This window comes from Cenococcum geophilum (genome assembly GCF_001692895.1).
Source record: "Cenococcum geophilum 1.58 unplaced genomic scaffold K441scaffold_25, whole genome shotgun sequence".
NCBI lineage: Eukaryota > Fungi > Ascomycota > Dothideomycetes > Gloniales > Gloniaceae > Cenococcum > Cenococcum geophilum.
The window spans coordinates 1,806,462-1,825,770 of NW_027137583.1; the positions used below are offsets into that span (position 1 = coordinate 1,806,462).

Genomic DNA, 19,309 nt, shown 5'->3' on the forward strand with positions numbered 1-19,309 from the left:
ACCTATATAAAGGCAATAGCATAATATTAGTGATAAAGCACTACGGAAACGGTAGAGTAGTATATAAAAAGGCACTGTAAGAGATTGTATACAGGGTATAGCTAACCACGTTAAGCCTAAGCTATCCTCATACAACTAAAGACAGGATAAAGCCGTATCTGGCTAAGCTAGTAAAGGACTTTATTAAGGATTACAAGTGGGACAGGAATTAGATATGTAGGAGCCAGCACTTCTTAGAGATCGTCTTAATAAAAGGGCTGTATTATAGACATAAGGACAAGGGATATGCAACGGAGGTAGTTATAATAACCGAGAAGCTGGCACCAGATAATACTAAGAATGACTTAGGCGAAGCGCAGGACTAGTAGGATAACGACCAAGAGACTAAGAGTAGAAGACAACCCCAAGAAGGCTCTTAAGCTGGAAGAAGATCAAGGATACGTGAGCGTACTACTAGTAGTAGGGATAAAGAAGCAGCCGTAAAAGCCTAAGGATGTACCAAAGAAGCTAAAGGCAAGGACGGCCTAGAAGGGGAGGAAAACGGCTATAAGAGACGCCCTAGAAAAGCACTGGGCCCGCAATAGTGGTCTACTAAAAGCTGCCGTTTATGCTTACAGGGAAGGACGTCTTAAGATAGGTCTCTAGATTAGACGCCTAGTAGACACTAAGAGCCTTAATTGACTATGGATGCAGAGCCTAGGTCGTACGTGTAGTAGAAAACACCTTAAGTTAAGCTAGAGCCTTAGTTAGATCCTAATTAGTTAAACGCCGCCTATATAAGTTAAGTTGTTAAATTAGAGCCTTTGGTCGGGCCGACCTAATACCCTATTTAAACGTTAGTTAATTATATAGTCATAGTTAAATTAAATTAGTTACCCGCCGCTATTAGACGTCTTCAATTAGCAGTTAAAGATCCTATAATAGCAGACAAGCAGGCATACAGGTACATATATAGATACACACGCAGACGTAGACGCAGAATATGCAATGCAGAGCTACTAATATATAGCTAAATATACAGCTAGACGCATAGCTAGATGCAGGGCCTAATATAAAGCCACAGGCAGAGCCTTCACTGAGAAGCTGCTTACAATACAGACCGATATAGAGCTAGATGTAGAATTTTGATATTAAATAATTAACTAAACAATTAAATCAAGCTAAGGCCTCTACTATTTTAATTAACTGCTCTATCTCTACTGTTCTAGATCTATACCGTTACTAGATATATTTTACTGCTAGATCTACCGGATCTACTATATTGTTTAACTATTCCGACCAACCTGTTCTAGGCCTAATGCTATTTTAGCTGTTCTACTATTACTCTCCTAACCGCCAGACCCTACCGTTTCAATCGCCCTGCCGCCGCCCAACTAGCTACCTCCAACTAACTACTACTAACCGTTCTATTATTAACCGTTCTGTCACTACTACTACTGCTACTACTGTATTAACCAACTGCTACCGACCGTTCTGTTATTAACCGTTCTGTTATTAACCGTTCTATCACTATTGCTACTGCTACTACTGTATTAACCAACTGCTACTAACCGTTCTGCTATCGACCGTTTGCCGTTATTAAGATTTCTACTACCAAAAGTTCTGCTGCTAGATGTCCTACTACTTACTAACTGTTAGCGAGTTCTTCTGCCAACTATTCTACCACCGACTATTCTATTTTATTTTACCGCGCTAACTATCTACTTTTATTATTATTGCTACTACCATTACTACCGTTACTACTACCGTTATTATTTCTAGTTTACTACTATCCTAGTTACTACTAGTAGGAAGATCGGATCTTAGCTATGGGTAATAAAGGGACACTATAGAATAGTTCTATAGGAAGGTTAAGGATATAGTTACCCGCATTTATTTAGGGATATACTTTCCTTTATCTATTCTACTTTTACTATACTCTTATTTTGCTATTCTTTTATATTATAAAACGTTAGGGGACAACGTTCTTAGTAGGGGAGGTATATAGTGGTATAGATTAGACGTCGCCTACTATCTTAGCATTTTTCTATATTTATAGAGCCTTCGGCTTCCTTTCTTCTTCCCTCTATTATATATATATATATCACGACCTACCAGAATACATTCTTTCCTTTCTTCTTACTAACTGCTTTCCTACTAATTAATAATAACTAATAACCGACTAACCAACTAACCGACAGACAGATAGACAGCATTGTGACTTCCTATCTAAGAGGGACCGCGTCCACCACCATAGTATAAGCTCCTTTATAGTTATAAAGTAGTATAGATTATAATAATCTAAGAGTATATAAGTGGTATAGCTTACGTACTTAAGGTAATATTACCACTATTTAAAGCAGTTAACTATAGCTAGTAGTTTCTTATCGTGGTATAATATCTAACTTTAGGCCCTTAAAAAATTTTGCTATAGAATACTACTAGTCTTTAGTAAAGCTGGGTAGCGTCTAAATGCCTATTAGGTTATAGTAGGATACTAATAAGGGCAAAATTTAATATATTAGTAATTATTATTAATAGCTAATCTAGGTTAAAATGCCATAGCAATAAAGCTTCTCTAAACTTTGCGTAAAGTTTTTAAAAGGCCTCCTAAACCTTTCCGGGCTATAACTATAACTTATACTATTTAGTTAATCCCTTTTTAATTTTCTTCCTTACTACCTTTAAGCTTTTTACTTCTTAGGTTAGGTCTTAGGAAGCTTCTATAATATAGTTAAATAGGTATTAAACAATGTTTAAGTAGTTATAAATAAAGCGCCTATAGAAATTGGCAAAGCCTAAAAATACTTAAACATTCTAGTAGCTCTCTAGCTCTAGCTACTCCTAAATTATCTACATCCGTACTAGGTCCATAACTATACCTATAGGCGTTATAATATAACCTAAAAACTCAACCTGCTTAGTATTAAAGATATACTTTAACGCCTTAGTATAGAGGCCCTAATTATCTAAACATTCTAGCACTTCGCGGACGTGGTACTTATATTAATTCTTATCCTCTAAGTAGATTAAGATATTATCTAAATAAATAACGTATATGCGGTTAGCTAGTCCCTATAAGGCTTTATAAATATATAATTAAAATATTATAGACGTATTAGCTAGTTTAAAAGGCATTACTAGATACTTAAAATAGCTATATTAGGTCTTAAAAGCGGTCTTTTACTTATCCCCTTCTTTAATATAGAGCCTATAATAGGCATCTTATAAATCTAGCTTATAAAGATCTTCGCCCTAAATAGTCGATTTAGTATTTTACTAACTAGTAGTAGTAGGTAACGGTTTTTAATTGTAATCTTATTAAGGCCGCGATGGTCTACGTATAGCCTTATAGTTCTATCTAGTTTTAGAATAAAGAGAATTAGCGCGCCTACTAGCGACTTACTAGGCTAGATCTACCCCCTTTTTAATAACCTATTAAGGTACTTCTATAAAATCTTAAGCTCTTTATACGAGAGGTTATAAATAGAAAGTTTTAGCGGTTATTTACCTTCTTTTAGATTAATTATATAATCATTCTCCAAGTTCTATAGTAGGACTTTAGCTCTCCTACCTAAAAATACCCTTAGTAAGTCCCTTAGGCCTACTAGAATATTTAATAAATTAGGGTCGCGTTTATTATCTATATTATTATTAGGTAGGTTCTAAAGCTCCCTTAGAATACTTATAGGCAGCGTTATACGCTATAATAGTTGCTTATATATAGTTGCCACTATATATTACACTATTTTATATAATAGCTAGTAAAGGGTATGAAAATCCTTAACATAGCGCTTAAAATGCCGTAGTATACTTTCTGTATATTACTTAAGCTAGAGTAACCTATAATGGTTAAAGTATCTTATAAAATCCTTAAAATCGCCGCCTTCTTATAATATCTCCGCAACCTATCTAATAGTTCCCTATAGGGTCTTTATTATAAAGGGGTTATTACCTATACTAGGCTCTATACCTATTTTACTATTAAATAGGGGTTAGATTTAATACTCCTTTAGGTATAAAGCGTATACTGTTTTACCTAGGGCTATATTCTCTAGGATGTCCTTTAGGCTTATTAGTAATATACGCCCTTTTAAATTTTTATTTTTCTACTATTTAAAGGCTCTTATCTTAAAGCGTATTTTAGAATCTACTTTTATAAGCTAAGGGTATTTAAGGATAAAGTTATAACCTATAAAGTTAGCCGCCTAAAAGGGTTATAGGCTAACTACCTTAGTACAGTTATATATGTCGGCTACTAACGCTATAAGCTTATAGGCACTATATAGTTTAATCTAATGCTTATCTAGGAAGCCTATAATAGGTTTCTGCCACCTTTACAATAGGATAAGTTTATACTCTTTTACTAAATTATATTATATAAGATTAATTTTAGCGCCGCTATTATATAGTGCTTAAAACTAATACACCTTACTTATAGGGAGTGTTATTTCTAGCTTAATAGTAATATAAAGAGTCTTTTCTTTTATATCTTGCCCTAGTTATAACTAAAAAAGGTCTATAACTAAGGCTTTTCTTTTTTTAGATTATCAGTACGGTTATTACCCTGCTTATTTTTCTAATAAAATTTACCTTTAGAGTTTTCTCTTAACTTCTTAAAGTGTTCCTATAAAGGTGCTAAATAGGTATTAGGTTAGCCCTAAGAGTCTTTCCCGTTATTTAAGGTTCCTAACTTTAACCCTTTTAAAGTTCATTTTAAGAACGGCTTCTTTAAAGGTTAGGCCTACCCTATATTACTATTAAAGTGCTTACGCTTTTAGTAACCCCTTAGCTTTCTATTAAAAGAGGTCTAGTTTCTTACTATATCTTTTTAGCGTTTAAAACTACTTATTTAAAATCCATATATATAGTAATCCGCGATAAGGCTCCTACGCGCTTTATTTTATTATAAATTACTAGCTTAATTCTAGCCTAAATAAACCCAATCTTCTCCTTCTTATAAATGCTACCGTCCTTATTTTTAAAGAGCTCTAAATCTATCTATTAAGTATAAGTTTTTATAAAGTTTATAAATTAGTAAAAGTTATAGCGGTTAAGCTATGTCCTATTCTAGAATAGCTCTATATTATTATATTATATAATATACGGATTTTAAGTCTATTTCTTTAGGAAGGTTTATAGCTATAGCTATATAGTAATTTACTCTTTATTAAGCTAATTAAGTGCAATCTAGTTTAGTAATCGGTCTTTAATCTTACTAATAATCCAGTATATACGCTCTTTGGTATTATCTTATATTATTAGTATTTTAAAGAAGTTGTCTACCTTATAAACCTAATTATCTAACTGCTAGGCGTTAGGTCTGTAATGGAGTTCTAAATTACTTAAGGCCTTAGCTAGTTAGTCTATGTCCTTTTTCTATTTATAGTATAGATAACTCTTTAAGTCTTTTATACCTCCTTAGGTAGGTACTAGGTAGCTCCTAGAAAGCCCTTAGCCTTAGCTAGGTTATAAAAGATTTTATTTAGCCTAAATTAAGCTCTACTAGATCTAGACCTACCCTTAAAGGTTTTTAATATATTTATTAGTAGCTCCTTCCTATATAGCTTCTAAGAGCCTTATAGCAGCTTCCTAATATCTATTTTAGAGAATATTAGTTTAGGGCTCTTAACTTTCTAACCTTAGCCTTAAGGAGGCTCTAGCTATAGAGGTAGTATTAATACTAGTAGCTAGTATAGATTTCCCTATAAGGCTTAAGTCTTAAGCTAGTAGTTAGTTTAAATTACCTAAAGGGGTAGGCCCGCTTAGCTTATAAGTAGTCTATATACTATTACTATACTAATTATAGGCTAGTGGTCTTCTGGGAGGGTTCCAGTTAGTTCCCTAGGAGGATATATTAGTATATTTCTCTAGCATTTCTAGCTTAGGGGAAGATCTTAAAGTTACCTCTAGCGCTTAATCTTTTAATTAGCCTAGGTGGGGCTAAAGGGGTTCTAGTTACTTTTTAATAGCGTTATAACCGTTATAGAGGGTGTTTATATTTTCCTTAGCGGTAATTATAGGTATATAAGAGTCTTTAAGCTTTTAGAGCATCTAGGTATTAGGGCTTATTCGGCAGTCTTACCTAGAGATTCTATTTAGGTTATTATAAGATTTTAAGGAAGAATAGTAGTTATAAACAAAAGATATAAATAAATAATCTGGTCTTTAAAGCCGACTACCCTTCTAAAAAGAAGTAGGAAGGATTTAAATATAAGGGGACTTTATAGATAGGGGGCTATAAGGACACAATTATAGAATAGGATAGATTAGTAAGAGAGACGAATCCTTAAGGAGGTAAGGCCTCTAGGATTGTGGAGATTATATACTATAGGTATATGCCTCTAGTACGTAACTAGTGACCATTTAAGGGGCGTCTAAGGGTTGTCCTAAGGGCAACCTAAGGTGTCCGTAATAATATCCCTTACAGCTACCTTCCTTAGTAGTAGGAAGCTATAGCTTCCCTTTAATAGGCAAATATAAAAAAAAGTAGAAATAGAAATAGGGATATTATAGGGTTCGCCAGTATCCCCTATTTTATTTTTACTATATCTACGCAATATATATAGGCTAGAGATAGAAGGAGCCTATTCCCTTAGCTATATTAACAACTTTATAATTATAGTTACTTTAAATTTTACTAAATCTAACTATAAAAAGCTAGAGGGGATAGCGCTAGGCCTAATATCTAAGACTAAAGGTACTGCTTTTAATTTTGCTATTAGTAAAGTAGGGCTTATATACTTTTATAGTAAACGTACTATTATAGAAGAAGGGCTAAAGCTAGGAGACGTAGAAATATCTTATAAACCCTATATTAGGTAGTTGGGAGTATTTCTAAACTCTAAGCTTACTTTTAAATAATAAGTATAAATAAAAATCTCTAAAGCAAAAGCAGCCCTCTATATAATTAGAAGACTAGGTAATATATAAGGAGGTTTATCTCTATAAGCCTTAAAACAGCTCTATATAGCTTACGTCCCTCCTATAGTAGACTACCTACTAGTTAAGTATTAGTCTCTATAAAATAAGGCCCTAAACTAGTTTTAGGAGCGTTTAGAGGATCTCCTACCTAAGCTATAAAGATTGAGGCCTTAATTCCGCCTCTTAGAATTAAAATTAGGTTTAACAAGCTTTATACTAGCCATATATTAAAAATCCTAAAATTTAAGAAAAACTATATAATTAAGAAGGCTTATATAGAAGAAGTTAATAAAGATAGGGACGGGCTAGCGCTTAGCTTTAGCTTTAGCTCTAATTCTAATCCTAAAAACTTTACTAGAAAGCACCTCTTATAGCTAAAAATATAGCTACTACCTCTAACCTCTAAAGTCTAACAGCTAATTTAAAACTGGAAAATAGAGAGAATCTTTCTAGATTGGTAAAAACCGTAGTCTCTTTCTATTTCTGCTACTTTTTCTATCTCTAAAGGTAGTAAGGAAGAAGCTATATAATAATATCTAAAACTAGTAAAAAATCTATAAGAATCCCTAGAGTAGGATCTAGTAGATATATACTATATAAATAGCTCTAAAGATAGCAAATTAAATAGAATAACTTATACAATAAACTGGAATCTAGAACCCTATATAGAAATTATAAACGTAGAGCTTTATATAGTCTATAGGGCCCTAAAATACCTAAAGTAATAAAGACTAAAAAAGAAACAAGTCTATATCTTTATAGATAGCCAAGTAGCTATTAAAAGATTGTAACTTAATTCTCTTATAGGAGAGTAAGAACTAGTCCTTAAAATTCCGCAAAGCTATCCCTATTTAGTTAGTAAAAATATCTTTATTAACTTTTACTAAGTTCCTAGCTACCTAGAAATCTATAAAAATAAAATAGTAGATAAACTAGCTAAAAAGGGCCCACTAGGAGAAAAACACGGTCTTTTTATTCCTCTTTATCCTATATAGAGAGACTAGTAAAAGAAAAGATATTAAAATAATAGAAAAACAATTGGCAGTAGAATAAGGATAAAGGAAAATACTATACCAGGATTTATTAGGGAAGCCATTCCTTTTCTCTTAAAGCTCCTAAGGATAGATCTCTTAAAAAGCTGTAATTAGCCTTCTTCTAGCTAAAGCTGGGAAAGGATTATTTTAAATCCTTCTCTAAAACTATAGGGAAGGATAAAGAAGGTAGACGATTTAAGGAATATAACGCAATATAACCCCTAAGCACTTACTACTAGACTACAGCCTATATAGGGAAGAGAGAAAGGAAATATAAAGGTAACTAGGCTCCTCTCTCTCTTTAAAGAAATTATTTTATATAAAAGATGGAAAAAAGAAACTTAGCCCATTTCTAGAAAAGACAGAAATAGCTATTAGAAAGTAGCTAATAGCAGTAAGATCTTTAGATATAATAAAATAGGTAAGAGAGCTTTAATTTTTTTTAAATATAATATATTAACACGCCGTTTTAAATAAAAGTCTTCTTTTAGAGTAAGATATTTTTAAAACCTTCTTAGGTATAGTAGGGAGAGCTTAATATAATATAATAGCTCGTATAAATACCTCTAAGGTAAAACTTGTAGACTACTATTTTATAAAAGTACTAAGCTAAGGGAAAGGAAAGGGGGATTACATAGGCTAGTATAAGTGAATTAATAAAACTAGCCGCTAAGGCGCTTATAGCAGGCAAGCTAACGGTAGATAATAAAATATAATAGTACGCAATAGTATGCGATAGTATGCAGTAGTATATAATAGTATAACAGGTAATATACTCCAGTACTATTATACTTTTATTTTAACTTCTTTTCTCTTTTTATACCTCTTCTTCTTTACTATACTAATAATATTATTAGATTACTCTCTTTTTACTCCCTTATTATAACTAGTAAAAAACACTCTTTACTTACTATTTAAGCTAATGCTATTCTTATTACTGAAAACTATTTTATATAAGTTACTTGGCTTAAAGTTTAGCTCCTACTTAAGGTCCTTCTTAATATATTTATAAAAGGCATTATTAAAAAAAACTTAAATATGCTCTCTTTGTAATAGTGTTTATAGTGTTTATTTTTATAATATTAAGTTTTAGGCCTTTACTTTACTTAATAAGAACCTTCTTAAATACCTATCTACCTATCTACCAATCTTTTAAAAAATTTAAAAATTTTTTAATCTATAGGCTCTATAAGATTTAGATTAAGCACCTTCCTATGGATTATTATTAATTATTTAGCCGATAGAATTAAAACGCCCATTAGTAGCTATAAGAGAGTTAAAATACTATTCTATAAGGGCATCTTTTATAAAAAAATTTGCTAAGCTATATAATAAGCTTTAAGGTATAAAGGTAATAATTAGATTCTTAATAGAGGTATATATGAAGAGGAGGAGAAAGCTAAGTATACTAATAACAATAAGAGCTTATATTAAGAAAGTAATATACCCCCCCCTTACGAGCTTTCTAAGAGCAATAACATTAGCTTAATATTATATATATTCTTATATATAAAGCCAATACTAGAATTCTAAAGTGCGGTTATAATTAATTTAAAATTATTATATATAGTAGCGGTAGTTAATCTCTATAAGGACTTAGCTAATTACTTTCTATATAACCTTAAGGCTCTTACTAACTTAAATTAACTATTATAATTAGTATTTAGCCAATTAGAGACTTAATAAAAGGCTATTAAAATATAAAATAGTAATAAAAAAGGAAGACGCGCCTTTTATAATTATATTATCACGACTATTTAACTAACTATACCTTATACAGTAAGTATATTAGTAGTAGATATTATCTACTATTTACCTACTTAGTAAAAGTTATATAAGCCTTATATAAGGGGTAGGTAGGGAGTAGTTAGGGTAAATTAAGTACCCCGCTTATTTAGGCAGGTGTTATAACTGGTAAATTACAAAAAAAACTTCCCTACTCTCTCCTCTCTGGTTTAAAGGTTGGATTTTTCGCGGTAACTAGGGTAAAAAAAAACCCTTTAAAGTAGGAGGGGGGGGGGGGGGAGTAGTTCTATGCTAGTTAATGCGGGAATTAAACGACATATAGAGGCTTGTGATTGAACGGCGAGGGCTGACCTATCGGCCGCCCTTCCTACATCCGCCTAAAGATGGCACGAATCCCATCCTCACCCGACGACTATGTTTATTTGCAGTTAGTATTCCAAAACTATGGCGAGATCCTACTCTAATCTAGCTACTACATTTATCCGCAATTGGCGTTTCGGGATCGTAGGGAGATTTTATATCGATTTGGCTAGTCAGATTACGGAACTACGGCAATGCAGGTCGGATTTTGGTGATCACCCTGTTCCTGTTCTAGTTGCCTACACCTTATGACTTCATACTATTTCTATTACCCTTCCATTACCTATTAGCAATGCCGATCAATTGGCAATGAGGTAACAGTTTCAAATCGACGTCAGTGTCGACGTCAGTCTTTGCCACCTATCTAGTGTATATAGTGAGGCTCTAGAGCCTCTTGCAATGAGACAGAGTCATCATTCTTTCTATCTTTTGGTCTTCCGATCGACAAATGCGGATATCCTATCCCTAGCTAGCCACTACGCAATTAATTAATAACTGCAATCCGCCGAAGGTATTACCCGTTAATGCTGTGAGGGATTTGTCAGGGACACACCACTCTATATCCAGATATGCAGTTCCGGGAGAGGTGTGCAAGCTCGCTATCCGAGGCGTCTGGTTATCCGTCGAACTAGATACAGATCCGGGGCAGTACTTGTACATGTATGGGTCGAAGCTTATAAAGAGCAAACGCGTAAGGAGGTTATCCTCGTCTAGGCGTTCGTCAGGCTCTAACTAATCTATCGACCTAACTACCAGTGATCTACTTGGATTGGAGCCGATTTGGGCTGGACTGGACTGGAGCTGGATTACTAACCTTTGTAAGTAACCGTTAGTCCTATTTAGGTTTAGCTTTCGTGAACCTCCTGGAGCTTTGGAGACCCCCAAATCCACTTCACTCCAGTCCAAGTATATCACTGCTAACTATTTCTTCTGTTAGCAGCTAGTTCATTAGGGTGGAAGACGTGGTTTCTCCATTTCGTACAATAAAACTTCATTCTATACTCGCTATTCCCCGCGTCAAACACGAAAATGCCCGCACAGGAAAACGGAGCTCTGGGTGACTTGTCTGAGCAAAGGCCTCAGGTCAACGGCATGTGCCCAAGGGCCGACGCAGCTACATCCGGAGCGGATTTTCCCATAGCAATTTGTGGCATGGCCCTTCGTCTCCCCGGTGGCTTAGGAAGTCCTCAGCAACTATGGGATTTCCTGCTGGCCAAGGGTGACGCGAGGGGCCGAGTGCCAGAGTCACGGTACAACATATCGGCGTACTACTCTACATCCGGACGGCCGGGTACGATTGGGACGGAGCACGGTTATTTCCTTGACGATAGTGTTAAACTGGGCGCTTTAGATGCATCCCGCTTCTCTCTCAGTCGCGCTGAACTTGAGTTTGCCGACCCCCAGCAGCGACGGATGCTGGAAGTGGTCAGAGAGTGCTTCGACGATGCTGGGGAAGTCGGTTTTAAGGGGGGGGTTATCGGGTGCTACATGGGCAGCTACGGTGAGGACTGGCTGGAGATGCAGAATAGGGACCCCCAGAAATCTGGAAGTAATAAGATCGATGGGTATGGCGACTTCATGCTGTCCAACCGGATCTCTTACGAGATGGGCCTATGCGGACCGAGGTATGTATATCAGGAGCTCTTTGAATTCCATGGACTAACTCGGCCAGTATGACTATCCGCACCGCCTGCTCATCCGCACTCGTAGGTCTTCGTAAAGCTTGTCTGGCCATTGAACGGGGCGATTGCAAGGCGGCAATCGTGGGTGGTGCCAACCTGATTCTCGCACCTGGCGCGACGGCTGCAATGACTGAAAAGGGCGTACTTTCTCCTGAAGGTTCGTGCAAAACTTTTTCAGCCGATGCGGATGGGTACGCTAGGGGCGAAGCCATCACAGCCGTGTACATCAAGCCACTGGACGCTGCCGTTCGAGACGGGAACCCCATCCGCGCTGTTATCAGATCCACCATGTCAAACAACGATGGGAAGACGCCAGGCATTTCGCATCCCAGTACTGAAAGCCAGGAGGCCATGATTAGGAAAGCGTACCGTGTGGCCGGTATCACGGACTTCTCCAAAACAGCATTCGTGGAATGCCACGGAACCGGCACCGCGGTCGGGGATCCTATAGAGGCCAACGCAGTTGCTCGAGTTTTTGGAGATTCCGGGGTATTCATTGGATCGGTCAAGCCTAACTTGGGCCACTCAGAAGGTGCTTCAGGTATCACATCTCTGATAAAGGCAGTCCTTACTCTCGAGCACCGTATTATTCCACCAAACATCAAGTTTTCGAGTCCGAATCCCGAAATCCCTTTCCGAGACAGCAAGTTGATTGTTCCTCTTGAGCCAACGCCTTGGCCCGAGTCTCGATGTGAGCGAGTTAGTGTCAACTCATTTGGCATTGGAGGGTCTAACGCGCACGTCATTCTCGACTCAGCTCGCAGTTTCAATGTCTCTACCCCAGTAAGCCAACTCGTAGTCAGTCCACAGTTGTTGCTGTTCTCAGCCAATTCAGCTACATCTTTGCAGAAGATGACGCACAGTTTTCAGGATTGGGTCATCAATGAGCCAGACAAGCTCGAATATCTTGCATACACGCTTGCAAACAGAAGGGAACATCTTCCACATCGGGCTTTCATGATTGCTCGCAGAGATCGGCCTGGCGTTGCATCCCAAGGCAGAAGGGCTGCAAACCCATCACCCAATCTTGTCATGGTCTTCACCGGGCAAGGCGCCCAGTGGCCTCGCATGGGCCGGGAGCTACTACTACGCTCCGACCTGTGTTTCCAAAGTAGCATCAGGTCCCTTGATAAATACCTGCGAGATGCGCCTGGAGCCCCAGAGTGGATGTTGGAAGAGGAGCTCCTCAAGCCAGCCAAGACGTCAGGTGTCCACGCGGCAGAGCTCTCACAACCGTTGTGTACTGCCGTCCAAATTGCTTTGGTCGACCTTTTCGCGGCCGTTGGTGTAGAACCATCTGCAGTTGTGGGCCACAGTAGCGGCGAGATTGCCGCGGCTTACGCTGCTGGAGCCCTTACAGCAAGAGAAGCCATCATTGCGGCCTGGCAGCGCGGGCGAGCTGCCAAAAAGCAAACGAGATCTGGTGCCATGGCCGCTGTAGAGCTAGGTTGGGACGAAGTTAACAGCTTCCTAACTCCCAACGTTGTTGTCGCATGCGAGAACTCTCCCAAAAGCGTCACTCTATCCGGCGATGCTAGTGAAGTCCAAGCGGCTCTCTCACGCATTAAGCAGTCGCATCCCGAGGTGACGGCAAGGCTGCTAAAGGTAGACAAGGCCTATCACTCTTATCATATGCGCGAGATTGGAGATGAGTACTGTTCAGTGTTACGGCAGGATTTGGTGGGGAAGCCACCGCTGAAACCGTTCTTCTCTAGTGTGACTGGAGAGCAGGAAGAGGGCCTTCTTGATGCGGCATACTGGCAGAGCAATCTTGAATCCCCCGTGCTTTTCATGGCGGCTGTCTCTGGCATACTTGGCCAGGTTAAAAATGTCGCCTTTTTGGAGATTGGACCACACCCAGCTCTCGTGGGACCCGTGAGACAGATCTTGGCCCAGGCGCCAAGCTCAGCGCCCTACGTATCGGCTATGGCGCGTGGCGAGGATTGCGTTGAGTCATTTCTGACTGCTATCGGAAAGCTTTTCGAGCTCAATATCCCGGTCGACTTCAACGCACTCATGCCGACTGGATTCTGTCTCCCAGACCTGCCACGGTACCCCTGGGACCACGAGGCTGACTACTGGCGCGAATCGAGAATCTCACATGAGTGGCGATGTCGCGAGTACCCAAGTCATCCACTTCTGGGTATACGCCAGCTCGAGAGCACCAGCCTTGAGCCTAGCTGGCGAAACATGCTCTACGTAGACAAAGTCAGCTGGCTTCGAGACCACAAGATCGAGGACAATATAGTTTTCCCATGTGCAGCCTATATATCCATGGTCGGCGAAGGGGTTAGACAGATCAGTGGCTCGCAAAATACCTTTACTCTACGTCACGTGGTCCTCAGTTTAGCCCTGGTCCTAGCCGAGGGAACCCCCACCGAGCTAGTTACAACCTTCCGTCCACATCGTCTCACCGACTCACTTGATAGTCTGTGGTGGGATTTCACTATCGCCTCGCACAATGGCCATCTGTGGACAAAGCACTGTACCGGCCAGGTCACATCTGAAGCAGGTGAACCGCCGCAGACTCAAGATGCAACTTCGCTGCCACGAAAATTGAAACGGCGAAAGTACTACGATATCTTGAATCGAGCGGGCTTGCGATTTGGTCCTCATTTTCAGCGTTTTGCAGACATCCGGACCAGTACCGTGCAGCACTTAGCAACGGCCAAAGTTTCCAGCGACACGAGTGGAGATGAAGAACACTATCACCTGCACCCCACGACTATAGACGCATGTATCCAATTGGCCCCCTGTGCCGCCGTCAAGGGCCTTGTGGAAGCGAAGCACTACAGAACAGTTCCAACCAAGATTAAGAGGGTGACTATACATCGCTGCGCTTCCAATATCGAAATGAGGGTGTTGGGGTCAGCAACACTCATTAAGGGCAGTGGTGACATTGTCGGTAGAGTACAACAGTGTATTGCTAATGGCAACATTGTCTTGCACATGGAAGGCTTAAATCTTTCGCTTCTCGAGGAGGCCGAGGCAACAGAAACAGACAGCCTTCACACTACAGCGCGTCTTACATGGGGACCACATATCGACTTCTTGGATGCAGCTAATCTCATCAGACCCTCGATTCCTCGCCACTTGTACGCTCCATCTTTGGATGAGCTGGCTCGACTGAGTCTGGTCTATTCCCATCGACGCATAAAGGGGGCTCAGACCGCGTTGCCTCATATGCGAAAGTATCAGGCTTGGATCGACCGTCAAGTGCAAGCTATTGGTATTGGCGAGAATTCATCTATCACAGTTCTTGACGACGTTGTTGTAATGGGCAAAGTTGGCAGCCTAGTTCATCAGATGTCTGATACGCCAGTCGCCGCTTGCGCTGCCGCCATCCAGAAAGTAGTCACCAACATTTCAGCATTGTTTTCGGGTCAGACAGATGCGCTGGACATACTACTAGCCGACGACACCCTTACCAAATTATACATCGCAACGGACGCATGNGACAGATCGCAGTTCATCCGACACCTGGCCCATAGCAAGCCCAACCTTCGTATCCTGGAGATTGGCGCAGGCACAGGCGCATCCACGGCTAGCATGCTGAAACACTTAGCCTTGCCCGGGCCGATTAGACAACCCCTATACTCCAAGTACACATTCACCGACATCTCCTCCGCCTTCTTCGTCTCTGCCAAGGACCATTTCAAACGCCATCACAACATCGAGTATCGCACACTGGATATCAGTAAAGACCCAATGGAGCAGGGTTTTAATGGCGAGAAATACGATCTTATCATTGCCACCAATGTTATCCATGCCACAAAGTGTCTCGGCGACAGCCTGAAGAATGTGCACAAGCTCCTCGACTCCAACGGAAGATTACTTCTTCATGAGCTCTACCCGACTTCCAAGTGGCCCAACTTCATCTTTGGCACTCTACCGGGCTGGTGGTACGGTGAGCTAGACGGGCGACCTGATGAGCCATGCGTAGAACCGGCCCGGTGGGAGTCGGAGTTGACACGCGCGGGCTTTGCCAGTTTAGACGCAGTTGTTCTCGATAGTCAGGAGCCGTACCAGTTGAACTCCATCATGGTTGCAAAGCCGCAGGCCGACAGTACGCAGGCGAACAAGAAGACAGTCACTCTTCTATGCGACAACGGCGAGAGCCACGCGGACTCTCTTTCTCGACTGCTACAGAGTAGAGGTTACGTAGTCCATCCATGCCGGCTTGGTGAAGAGCTACCAGGATCCCAAGACGTGGTTTCTCTCCTCGATTGCAGTCGCCCCTTCTTCGAAGACATCAGCGAGTCTCGCTACAAAGCATTCCAACATCTTCTGGACAACCTCGGTAGGTCAGGCATACTATGGATTACGCATCCATGCCAAGTACAATGCCACGACCCAAGGTACGCCCAGATCATCGGTGCCGCACGTACAATCCGCACTGAGATGCTGTTGGACTTTGCTACGTGCGAAGTGGATGACATCGGCTCATCGCTTGATAGCATAGTCGATGTGTTCGCTAAGTTTCAGGCAAGAGAGGAAGATGAATCGCTTAAGCCCGACTACGAGTATGCTATTGTCAACAGTGCAGTAAATGTGGGGAGGTTCTACCCTTTCTCGTTGAAAGACGAGCTCTTGGCGGAGACAAGTCCAGAGGACCGGGTGGCTCTTGACATGGCAAAGCCTGGTCGCCTGGCGTCTTTGCGATGGGTTCCTCGTGGAGTAAGACCGTTGAACGGCGACGAAGTAGAGGTTCAGATCTACGCCGCCGGCTTGAACTTCAAAGTAAGATGTCTCACCTTGCCTCACGCCTAAGCTACTGATGAGTTTGAACAGGATGTCTTGGGTGCCTTGGCGTTGGTTCCATTTCCAAAGGGTGGCTTAGGCTCCGAAACAAGCGGTGTCGTTTGCCGAGTCGGTCCCCAGGTCAAAGACCTCTGTCTGGGCGATCGCGTCGTGCTTATGGGTGATGGTTCCTTCTCAACCCACATCGTTATCCCCGAGAGCTTCTGCGAAAAGATTCCCGCCAGCCTAACATTCGAAGAGGGGGCAACGATGCCTGCCGTTTTTACAACCGCAGTAGCCTCACTGTTCAATATTGGTGGTTTACAGAGAGGACAGGTGAGTCGACGAACACCAAGTCATCCATGTTAACCTGTCTGACCAAGCGCCTTTAGTCGGTACTTATCCACAGTGCATGTGGCGGTGTTGGCCTTGCTGCTATCCAACTTGCGAGGATGGTGGGAGCAGAAATATATGCGACTGTTAGCAGCGAGGAGAAGGTGAGATACTTGACCGACACATTTGGCCTGCCCAGAAATCGGATATTTAACTCCAGAGACACGAGCTTTGTGGAAGGACTGAGGCGCGAAACCCATGGCAAAGGCGTAGATTTAGCCCTGAATTCTCTGTCCGGAGAGCTTTTGCACGCGACCTGGCATTGCGTAGCCGAGTTCGGCAAGATGGTTGAAATCGGAAAGCGTGATATCCTAGGCGCTGGTAAGCTCGACATGGACGTCTTCCTGGAAAGCCGGAGCTATTCTTGCTTTTGCTTGGACAATCTCATGGCCAAGCGGCCATCTGCATATAAAGAGTGAGTGGATAGCTTCGTGACTATACAATGTTGAGCTTACATTACATGCTCTAGGCTACTCCGATGGGTGATGAGGAACTTTGAGATGGGCCATATTACGCCAATCAGGCCCACAAAGGTTTTTGATGCCTCGTCGATTCAGGATGCGTTTCGACACATGCAACAAGGTAAACATATCGGCAAGATTGTTATCTCAATGCGAGGCATAGATGGCAGCGTCAAAATCGACACGGCCCTTGTCAAGACAGCAAAGAATCCAGAACTGGACAGTTCGGCGTCCTATTTGCTAGTCGGAGGGCTCGGTGGTCTAGGACGCGCGGTGTCGCGACACCTAGTTGAACACAACGCTCGCCGCCTGGTATACCTATCCCGAAACTCTGGAACGGGCCCAGAAGACCACGACTTTATCCAAGAGCTTGAAAGCATGGGCTGCGATATTCGACTCGTCAGAGGCAGTGTGACCAGCAAGGACGATGTGTCCCGAGCAATCCAGCAAGCCCCAAACCTGAAAGGCATCATGCAATGTTCAATGGTCCTTCGGGATCAAGCCTTCCCCCGCATGAGCCTGAGTGAATGGAGCACAGCTGCTGCACCGAAGGTCCAAGGGACGTGGAACCTGCACAATGCCACACTGGCAGCCAGCATCCAACTCGACTTCTTCGTGCTCTTCTCTTCCATGTCAGGAGTCACTGGCCAAGCTGGTCAGGCCAACTATGCTGGTGCAAACACCTTTCTAGATGCCTTCGTTCAGTATAGAACGAATCTGGGCCTTGCCGCGGCTTCCATTGACATTGGAGCTGTCCAGGACGTCGGATACGTTTCGCAAGATGTTACCCTACTGAAGCGGATGACGTTGGCGAGCGCGCACGGAATTACGGAACCCGAGTTTCTAGAAGCAATCACGGCAGCAATGTCATTCTCCCCGACGGACAAGACAAATCCTGACACCCTTGGAACAGAGTTTGTCGATAGAAACACCCTCGTGCTCGGTCTTGGAACGGCCATACCCTTGAGCAGCCCTGAAAGTCGGGCGTTCTGGAAAAAAGACAGGAGAATGGCCGTATACCATAACTCCTCCAAGGCCACTTTGGATGGCCCCGACTCCAACCGTGACAGTCTCAAGTCCCTCCTCGCCAGGGCCAGAAGCGACGCGAGTATGCTCAAAACTGACGACACGGCTGCCCTTCTTGCTAGAGAAATAGGCAAAAAGCTTTTCAGCTTCCTACTCAAATTGGACGAGGACCTGAACACCTCTGTTCCGCTTTCCCAGCTAGGTATGGACTCGCTCGTCGGTGTTGAAATGCGCAGTTGGTGGCGGCAGGCGTTCAGTTTCGATATAACCGTGCTCGAGTTGATGGGTATGGGCACTCTTGATGCGTTAGGGAAGCATGCTGCGGAAGGACTATTAAAGGCGCTAGGTAATGACTCTTCATAACTTTTACACGATTTGTGAGCAGTGTGGCCAACAGGCAGCGTTCAGCGAGCGATGACGCCTTCCGCCGACTGACAGTGGCCAATCAAGTCGCTCGCTGGACGCTCGCTGGAAAGGTGTATACGCTAACTGCAGAGCTAACAGCGCGCTTATCCCAATCAGGTAATTTATATAGATCTAATAGAGTCAAAGTTAAATTTTAGATTTTTGGCAGCACTTCTTTTTTTTTTTTTTTTATCCATTGTATTATACTACGTACAATACTACGCATGCAGCCTTGGGCTATGGCGCTATAGTTCTATATACATAAATCCTTTCTAGGCAGCTTAATATATACTAATAGCTATGTCCTAGTAGTTTATAGTTTTCTAGTAAAATACTAAGATACTACAACTACTAGAGAATGAGAAAATGGTAAGAAAAACTATAAGAAATCCTAACCCCTATCCCTGTCCTTTTGCAATTTATTTCTATCCTTTTGCTCTCTAATATCTTTTTAAGAGCCTAGTAGGAGTTGCCTCCTTCTAAAATCCTATTTGTTTTATTCTTCCATAGAATCTTCTTCACGTACTAGTTTAGCAGCTTTAAGAGTCTCGCAGTCTTT

General features: G+C 41.3%; 2 protein-coding genes across 2 annotated transcripts; one reads left to right on the forward strand and one right to left on the reverse strand.

The window, feature by feature from the left end:
* Positions 1 to 10,483: 10,483 nt before the first annotated feature.
* K441DRAFT_661243 (uncharacterized protein) lies at positions 10,484 to 10,733 on the reverse strand (the record flags this gene model as incomplete). Its single annotated transcript, XM_067648853.1, has 1 exon — positions 10,484 to 10,733. A coding segment is annotated over exon 1 (191 nt), but the record flags the coding sequence as incomplete, so codon positions are not given.
* A 292-nt stretch (positions 10,734 to 11,025) lies between these two features.
* Positions 11,026 to 18,845, forward strand: pks9 (polyketide synthase). The gene is made up of 5 exons (XM_067653632.1): positions 11,026 to 11,668; positions 11,716 to 16,465; positions 16,517 to 16,801; positions 16,858 to 17,273; positions 17,328 to 18,845. The coding sequence occupies exons 1-5, from the start codon at positions 11,073 to 11,075 to the stop codon at positions 18,706 to 18,708; spliced, it is 7,428 nt and encodes a 2,475-aa protein (XP_067503321.1). The 5' UTR covers positions 11,026 to 11,072; the 3' UTR covers positions 18,709 to 18,845.
* The last annotated feature ends 464 nt before the right edge of the window (positions 18,846 to 19,309 follow it).